General features: G+C 41.1%; 1 protein-coding gene across 2 annotated transcripts; it reads right to left on the bottom strand.

Annotated features, from left to right (window-relative positions):
• On the bottom strand, positions 1 to 6,514 carry LOC110498346 (fibroblast growth factor 6). Of its 2 annotated transcripts, none has more exons than XM_021574974.2 (3): positions 5,686 to 6,498; positions 5,051 to 5,154; positions 1 to 649 (listed from the first exon to the last, which is right to left on the bottom strand). In XM_021574974.2, the coding sequence occupies exons 1-3, from the start codon at positions 5,993 to 5,995 to the stop codon at positions 473 to 475; spliced, it is 591 nt and encodes a 196-aa protein (XP_021430649.1). In that variant the 5' UTR covers positions 5,996 to 6,498; the 3' UTR covers positions 1 to 472. The 2 variants fall into 2 exon arrangements, with proteins under 2 accessions (XP_021430649.1, XP_036813657.1); XM_036957762.1 differs by having other exon boundaries at positions 513 to 645; positions 5,686 to 6,514.
• Positions 6,515 to 9,911: the final 3,397 nt, after the last annotated feature.

Here is a 9,911-nt window from a genome sequence, read left to right as displayed (position 1 = left end):
GATGATGGAACATTTTTAGTTCTTGATGGATAATGACAAAAGTTCAAAGTAAACAGGCATTCTTCTCAGTAGAAATATCATGCACACATTATTTCATTCAGGAAATGGCGCTTTGAGGTAATAAAAAAGTATCCATTTCACTTCTAGATGCTGAGATGAGCTGTCATCTACTGACAGGGCAAGGTCTCCACCATTTATGTATGGCAAGCACCCATTCAAAGTGAAGGGGACAGATGAAGCTTCTCCACCCCTTATATAATACTGATAAAATAATAAGCAGCAATTAATGGCATATCTGTAAGTTCTAATACAAAGTAAGCTACCGAAATATACATATAAAGACTGAATAAATACTATCATATAGTGGTATTTCTTTCTTTTTCAGTCCATTTGTATTGGTGTATACAGTATAATGTTACCTGGACAACAATCCACATGTGCAAATAAGTGAGCTATTGCCTGCCAGTTTTGCTCATATTCGGGGGAGGAAGTGTGTCACAGTCATGGCAGTGGTGGCCTTTTTGCCTCTCTTCAGACGGCCATGCTTGCTGAGAGCAATGTAGGAGCCTCTGTAAACGGAAGACTCATAGGCGTTGTAGTTGTTTGGAAGCATGCTCTCTCTGAACTTGCACTCATCATGGAAGACTGTCTGAAAATAACAAAGGAGAAAAGGTCAAAGAAAAAGTATGGCCAAGTTAAGCTTCAGTTACCAGTTTTATACAGTTGTACAAGATGCACTGAAAAATACATGCCATGCATACATTTCATCCTCACCCAGAATTAGTTCACATGTATAGTAGGGGAGCCATGCACTAACATATTGTAGCAAATTTGGGGTTGTTGGAAGAACCTGTAAACCTTTGTCTCTGAAGACTAGCACATATCTTGCTCCATCCAAAATTCATAATAAACTAAATTGTTTATCATGTATGTTCTTGCAGCTAACTGAACAAAAACAAATGTTGGTTTACTAACTCCTATAGACTACAGGTCTATAGACTTATTTATGTGTAGTAATAAGTAAACGTGAACTAGCCTTTTAAAACATCAATGAATGTGTATCATACACAGGTAGCACTGCTGTACAACTTATTTCTCACCCATATGGGTAATTAATTAGCCTATTAACCAATGAATTATTAGTGCAATAATTAAAGAGATTATCTAGTACTTTTGTATACTTTTTAGCCAGTAGTTCTGAATGTATCACTCACGAACCAAAAGTGGTCCCTGAAAATTGCGTACTACGTCACACATGTGCACCATGTAATTGCGCTCTCTCTCTCTACTGTGTCCACTGGGCCGTGCAACCTCATTGGATAACACTCTTGCTAGCTGTCAATCAAAGGCTTGAGGGGCTGAAGCTCATTGGTTAAAACTCGAATTGCTAGGAGGCTGGCCTACATTGCATGAAATGTAGGGAAAATGGCACAACACAGCTTCAAGAAAACAGTTACTTTCAAACTAGGGATTTCGTGGCTAATTGAGGTAAGGCAGTAATTCTGATCATAGATTATGCATGCATGAACTACACATTGACACATCCAGCCCAAAGCGAGAGGTTTAAAAAATACTTTATTAGTTACCAAAATACCAGAGTATGTCTTAAATGTAAACGTGTTGTTAATTGCATGCACTATGTAACTGTATCCTTTAGGTGATGCTCATTGATGCACAATTGGAAAGCTGCATGGACCTTCTTTTGCTCACCTTGCAAGTTGTTCATTGTGAATCGTATTTGTCTATCCTAATAAACATTTCACAAATAATATTTTTCAGAGTGTTATTTTTCGGACAATTTCTGCAATAATTAGTTGTGAAAAGATAGCATGTGCTGGGACTATCGACAAGACGGGGAGCTGGTGAAGTCCATCAGATACCCTAATACAGTGGTCTCCAACCTTCGAGAGCTAATTAAAAATTATTTTGTTTTAATTCTAGCTTTCAAATAGGCACATTCTTTCCTTCTCTCTGCAACTCTTTCTGGGTCCTTGGGGTACAAGAGAAAGTAGTGCATTGTTTTCTGTCAATATACCTGGAAGAATAATAGTTCATCAACAACTCTAAGGGGGCTCTATAAAATCTGTATTTTTTTTTCTCCAATTCTGTTTTATATTTTCACAAATTATCTTTTCTCAGTTTTCTTTTTCCTGGTTTTCGATGTTTTTTGTTTTTAACTCTCAAATGTACAATTGTTCATAAAGAAACAACAACATTGGAATGTTCTGAGTCCATGTTAATGCTTAAATCACATCAGAAGACAATTTTGGGGGGGTCTGGAAGAAAACGAACACATTTTGATTCGAGTGTAATTCCCCTTTAATTGTGCATCTGGCCCCTTTAATTACGCATCTAGCAAACGAGGAATGTGTAATCTAACGAGCCGGTCTAGCATGGTTATGTACTGCTGCTGCTCATTTAATTGCAAAGTTTGCAAATAACACATAATAGATACAAATACTTACTCATGATATACTTCTACCAGATAATCCTACTTTGCAGTTAACATTTAATTGAGAAGGTTTTGGGGAAAGTATTTCTGTCAAAATCACGTCAACTGGCTACACACGGAGTGATAGACAAACGCGCGCACCACAGACAGACAGGGGCAATATTGCTGGAAATTAATTGGCAGATATTGTGTTAGGTTTGGCCAATAGTGGCTAACCTGGGGTGGGATAATGTCAATGTTGCGTTGATTAGATAGTAGGCTAGCTGGGAGCTTGCGGTGTCTGATACTTGTGAGAACACCTGAAAATTGCATGTATACTGAACAAAAATATAAACGCAACATGGAAAGTCTTTGTTCCATGTTTCATGAGCTGAAATAAAAGATCTCAGACATTTTTCATACACATAAAAATCTTATTCCTCTCAAATGTTGCGCACTAATTTGTTTACATCCCTGTTAGTGAGCATTTCTCCTTTGCCTAGATAATCCATCCACCTGACAGGTGTGGCATGTCAAGAAGCTGAATAAACAGTAAGATCATTACACAGGTGTACCTTGTGCTGGGAACAATAAAAGACCACTCAGTTTTGTCACATAACACAATGCCACAGATGTCTCAAGTTTTGAGAGAGTGTGCAATTGGCATGCTGACTGCAGGAATGTCCACCAGAGCTGTTGCCAGAGAACTGAGTGTTAATTTCTCTACCATTAGCCGCCTCCAACGTCATTTTAGAAAATTTGGTAGTATATCCAACAGGTCTCCAACCACAGACCACATGCAACCATGCCAGCCCTGGACCTCCACATCTGGTTTATTCATCTGTAGGATCGTCTGAGACCAGCCATCTGACAGCTGATGAAACTGTGGGTTTGCACAACCAAAGAATTTCTGCACAAACTGTCAGAAACCATCTCAGAGAAGCTAATCTGGGTGCTTATTGTCCTGACTGCAGTTCGGCATCATAACCGGTTAGGTTATGGTATGGGCAGGGAGAAGCTACTGGACAACGAACACAATTGCATTTTATCAATGGCAATTTGAATGCACAGAGATACCACGACAATACCCTGAGGACATTGTCATGCCATTCATCTGCCGCCATCACCTCATGTTTCAGCATGATAATGCATGGCCCCATGTAGCAAGTATCTGTACACAATTCCTGGAAGCTGAAAAAGTCCCAGTTCTCCCATGGCCTGCATACTCCCAAGACATGTCACCCATTGAGCACTTTGGGATGCTCTGGATCGACATGTACGACATCGTGTTCCAGTTCCAGGAAAATATCCAGCAACTTCGCACAGCCATTGAAGAGGAGCTGGACAACATTCCACAGGCCACAATCCACAGCCTGATCAACTCTATGCGAAGGCAATGTGTTGCGCTGCATGAGGCAAATGGTGGTCACACCATATATTGAATGATTTTCTGATCCATGCCCCTACCTTTCTGTGACCTACAGAGGCATATCTGTATTCCCAGTCATGTGAAATCCATAGATTATGGCCTAATGAATTTATTTCAATTGACTGATTTCCTTAAATGAACTTTAACTCAGTAAAATCTTTGAAATTATAGCATATATATTTTTGGAGTGTAGTTTCAGAATTGTTTGGTGAGCTACTCACAGGTGGGCAGTGAGCTACTGGTAGCTCTTGATCGACCTGTTGGAGACTAACTCAAGCCAAACTCAAAACTATTTGTTCAACATCCATAGTCAGAGGATGCACTTCACTCAAGCCCCATTTATACCTGGTTCTAATTTGCGTTTTTTTGTCCTGATATTGTCCACATTCTGATTTTGACCACATTTGTAGACAGGTTTGTAGACAGGTGTAGACAATCAAAAGACACATTGTGATCTGATTGTGGTCAGATCATCCTGCCCACCTCCGGAGGTAGTCAGTCAAACATTGTGTCTGGATATCTTACAAGTGTAGACAGATCTGGACAGAGAAACCATTTTAAATCCTAATTATTTTGCCCTCTAAAATCATTGACAGGGGGCACCATTAACTGATTACATCAATATGTGTCTTACAATAAAGAAATATTATTATCAATATTATTATCAGAATGTATATAAGATCAGGACAAAGGTCCCATATTAGCACCAGGTATAAACGGGGCTTCAGTGATAGGCATAACCTACAAATGTAACCTAACATGTAAATAATATTCATCTTTAATGGACGAATTTCATATGGTCCCAAGTCACGATGGCAGGTTATGGAGTGTCGGTGGGCTTTCCCCCGCACGCAGGGCCATATTACTGAGCGTGACAAAATGATGCGTCTGTTAACCTCATCATTATTGCCAAAGGCAAGTCGACCATGAACAGGCCCCTAGCTCATTTGCTGCCTACAATTAAATACGAACGCATAATAAGGGTAAACATATATATAATGAACCATCAAAAATACCAAAATAGCATTCCACTAACGTATCACATAATTCACAGCACATGTTAAGATAGGCACACCCAATATCTTTACATGTCATGCAAATAAAACCCGATCAGTCAAAATAGCAAATGCCACGCGGAAACATTCAAACAGATATTGCAGGACAATAAATGTAATACTGAGCATACCTACCGTTCCGTATAACCTTCCTCGGCCATTCATTGCGACAAACAGCTCACTTTTCACACCATACAAGCTAACCACTCCTCGCTCTACCGTTGAGATCTCTAATAGACCTAATTGAACAAAATACCAAATATTAGATGTTGGAAAAACACATCCGATCAGATTGGCACAAAATATGTTTCGAAATGGTTGTAGGCTAGGCTATAGCTAGGATGTGCTCTACGTCTGTGGGTGTAACCTTGCAGGTTGCTACGCATGATGCTGAGTCTTTGTTCTATATACATTCCCACATTCAATTTTCGATATTTGCTCAGTTTAGGCTATCGTGTAATAATTGCCGTTTTGGACGTGTGCGGTGTCGGTGACTGTTCGTTTCTGGGCCGCTGTAGGAGTCAGTGTAAAAATAAGTTGTTGTCTAAATACGTCCATACATTCATGTCATGTTTGAGCTTAATGAGATATTTAGCACTGGTGGATAGTGTTTTTAATAGATCTGTCTTTGCTCTAGAAGTCATCCAATGTTCCCTTCGCGTCTTATGACACATCATGCAAAATATGGGCTATCGGCTCTGTTAGATGCATAATTATTGACGTCCCCTTTATGTGATGTCTATTGCATTACATCTGTGGAAGCAACTCACTGTACTGGTTTTCATTATGTACACCATTTATCCTGCCGTCTGGGAGGACCTGGAGGTGAAACCCGATGCCCACGTTGCAGTAGAGCCTCCGCACTCTTTTGATACCTAGCAAATAGTCACTCTCCCAGTTCAGGTCCGATCTCTCCCCCGAGATGCCCAGAATGGAGCGGGAGAAGAGGGTCTCCCATCTTTTCTCCAATAAAGTTGCATTTGTCCTGCTTGGAATAGGATATGATGACACAATCCCGACTAGGTACCCCAAGAGAACAATCGCAGTCAACGTCCAGTGCGTGCTGGCCTCGTAGGACATACTGATGAGGAGCCTTTGCGCAATGGCCTTCCGGTTTACCTTCGGGGCACGTGGTCAAAATTAATGGCCCTAAAAATACCACTCTTCTTGTTTTTCTTCCTTCGGCATGCTGGCAGTGGATTATTTTTGGAACGCAAGTCTGAACTCTGGGTATGAAACGAGAGCCCCGGTGCAGAGGGGTAGAAATAGGAGAGTGCGCGGCAGAGCTTGAGGTGGTGGCGGTGATGATTACCATGTTTTGCAGCTCCGCGCCTCTCTCTCTCTGTAGGCAACGCAGGCCGTGGAGAAAACCACTCACCAAAACTCTGTTTCACCTTGCCAGGCTATCGCATATCTAGATGACGTCATGCTGACTTCACCGCTGCCAAGTCGAACAATACAAGGGCCGAGGATGGAGAGAGTGAAGTTGCGAGCAAGCAAGAAAAGAGTCGCTGAACTGCAGTGCCTTGTCTGTGGAGAGTTCAACGGAACACTGTCACAGCGCCGGTGAAACCAAGGAAGGGAGAGACCTCATTGGTTGGCGTTAAGCAACTGCGGGACATGATGGACACTTTGGCAGCTCCCAAATTGGGTCGGTGGTCATATGTCTGACAGGCTGTTTCCTTATTTAGAAGGAAGGTGTAAAAACAGTCCACTTGTCACCGGAGAGCAATGGCACCCTTGCAGGCCACATCCTATGCTGCTTGTTTATTAAGGCTAGGCCTAAGTGCGCAATTCGGTTACCCCGAAACGTCTCTCATAGCCTATTCCTTCCCCTTGCCTTAAACATAGAAGCATATAATATTTTATTTTTAATGCCACCACGGAGCATGCCTATACGTCAATTGATTATTTACAGTTGCGCGCTTCCACCGGACCCCTTAACACATGCCATCCATTTGGTTGGAAATTCCGATGGAAGGCGCTATTTCCAAAGGTTTTAATAACTGTGCTTCATACGCAACCACCATTGACCATAGTTCAAATCCTTTTCACAAACTGTACAAAGTTGTTCTTAGTGACATACAACATCTCAGACAAGCATTTTACAATGCAGTACATTTATTTGTATACAAATATATTTGATGACTGCACATTGATATCCAATCTGGATTTATAATAAAAATGATTCGATTTCTATGAAGGCTGAAAATACCAAGGACAACACATTCGGAGCATCAGTGAAAACTGAGGACATAATAGCAGATTCACAATCATACAGTCATCGGCAAATAGGCCCAATGTGAAGATCCTTGGCACTTGCTATCATGAAGCACAACTAACCCAAACACTGGACATTTGGACAAATAAAGGACCAAAACATTTGCTAACTTTTTGAAATTCAATGGTTACTTATGTCTATGAAATATCAACAAAACTAAATATGGGGGGAACTCAAAACAGAGGAACAATGGTTATAATTGACCCAGATGCAACAGTATTGACTACTTCCTATTTACAAATAAATAATGATACACGATGCGTTTACCATATTCTGCACAGGCATTAGTCATCATCAGGAAATGCACATTCAGCAAAGTTGCTCTTTTAAAACCAGAACTAATACAGGAAATGGTCAGGAGGAATGAATATATATATATATTTAACTTTAAAGCAAACAAAACCATATTTTTAAATATCATGAGTGTACTATTCTGCAGGATCAACCAGGAAATCATTAACTTTGTGACAGCAGTCGAGATCAATAAACTATCTGAAAGTAAGCAGCCAATGATGAAAGAGTGGGATGGAAGAATATCCCAATAAATTATAGAGCAGAAGATGTCTTTATACCACATTTATACTAAATAATCATTTATCATTTTTTCACAGAAATAGCTTTTGCACCTTACACCTTTGACAGATGGAATGAAAAGAAGGCAAAATACTTTAATATGTGCTTATGATTTTAAAAAGAACAATAACTACCGACATATGTACAAAAAATACTGACATTTTTAATAGAGGCACTTGCAAAATTAGTATTCTCTGAGTGTGGGGGGAATTTCCAAAAAGTAAATCTGTTATTTTGAAAAAGTTAACCAGTGTCTGTATTCTTTTGCCCATCTTCATCTTTTCTTTTTATTGGCCAGTCTGATGTATGTCTTTTTCTTTGCAACTCTGCCTAGAAGGCCAGCATCCAGGAGTCGCCTCGTCACTGTTGACGTTGAGACTGGTGTTTTGCGGGTACTATTTAATGAAGCTGCCAGTTGTGGACTTGTGAGGCATCTGTTTTTCAAACTAGACACTTTAATGTACTTCTCCTCTTGCTCAGTTGTGCACCGGGGCCTCCCACTCTTTTTATTCTGGTTAGAGCCAGTTTGCGCTGTTCTGTGAAGGGAGTAGTACACAGCGTTGTACAAGATCTTCAGTTTCTTGGCAATTTCTCGCATGGAATAGCCTTCACTTCTCAGAACAAGAATAGACTGACGAGTTTCAGAAGAAAGCTATTTGTTTCTAGACATTTTGAACCTGTAATCGAAACCACAAATGCTGATGCTCCAGATACTCAACTAGTCTAAAGAAGGCCAGCACAACAGTTTTCAGCTGTGCTAACATAATTGCAAAAGGGTTTTCTAATGATCAATTAGCCTTTTAAAATGATACACTTTTATTAGCTAACACAATGTGCCATTGGAACACAGGAGTGATGGTTGCTGATAATGGACCTCTGTACTTCTATGTAGATATTCTATTAAAAGTCAGCCGTTTCCAACAACAATTGTCATTTACAACATTAACAATGTCTACACTGTATTTCTGATCAATTTGATGTTATTTTAATGGACCAATTTGTTTGCTTTTCTTTCAAAAACAAGGACATTTCTCAGTGACCCCAAACTTTTAAACGGTAGTGTATGTTTTCAGAAACTTTGCTATGAGACTCGAAATTGAGCTCAGGTGCATCCTGTTTCCATTGATCATCCTTGAGATGTTTCTACAACTTGATTGGAATCCACCTGTGCTATATTCAATTGATTGGACATGATTTGGAAAGGCACACACCTGTCTATATAAGGTCCCACAGTTGACAGTGCATGCCAGAGCAAAAACCAAGTCATGAGGTCGAAGGAATTGTCCGTAGAGCTCCGAGACAGATTTGTGTTGAGGCACAGATCTCGGGAAGGTTACCAAAAAATGTCTGCACCATTGAAGGTCCCCAAGAGCACAGTGGCCTCCATCATTATTAAATGAAAAAGTTTGGAACCACCAAGACTCTTCCCAGAGCTGGCCGCCTGGCCAAACTGAGCCATCGAGGGAGAAGGGCCTTGGTCAGGGAGGTGACCAAGAACCCGATGTTCACTCTGAGAGAGCTTCAGAGGTCCTCTGTGGAGATGGGAGAACCTCCAGAAGGACAACCATCTCTGCAGCACTCCACCAATCAGGCCTTTATGGTAGAGTGGCCAGACGGAAGCCATTCCTCAGTAAAAGGCACATGACAGCCCGCTTGGAGTTTGCCAATAGGCACCTAAAGACTCTCAGACCATGAGAAACGAGATTCTCTGGTCTGATGAAACCAAGATTGAACTCTTTGGCCTGAAGGCCAAGCATCACGTCTGAGGGAAACCTGGCACCATCCCTACAGTGAAGTATGGTAGTGGCAGCATCTTGCTTTGGAGATGTATATCAGCGGCAGGGACTGGGAGACTAGTGAGGATCGAGGGAAAGATGAACGGAGCAAAGTACAGAGCGCTCAGGACCTCAGACTGGGACAACAACCCTAAGCACACAGCCAAGACAACGCAGGAGTGGCTTCCAGACAAGCCTCTGAATGTTCTTGAGTGGCCCAGCCAGAGCCCGGACTTAAACCCGATTGAACATCTAGCTGTGCAGAAACGCTCTCCATCCAACCATTCAACCTGACAGAGCTTGGGAGGATCTGCAGAGAGAAATGTGAGAAACTGCCCAAATACAGATGTGTCAAGCTTGTAGCGTC

Source organism: Oncorhynchus mykiss, chromosome 2, assembly GCF_013265735.2.
Source record: "Oncorhynchus mykiss isolate Arlee chromosome 2, USDA_OmykA_1.1, whole genome shotgun sequence".
Classification (NCBI taxonomy): Eukaryota; Metazoa; Chordata; class Actinopteri; order Salmoniformes; family Salmonidae; genus Oncorhynchus; species Oncorhynchus mykiss.
This window is presented reverse-complemented; position numbering and strand designations above follow the sequence as displayed.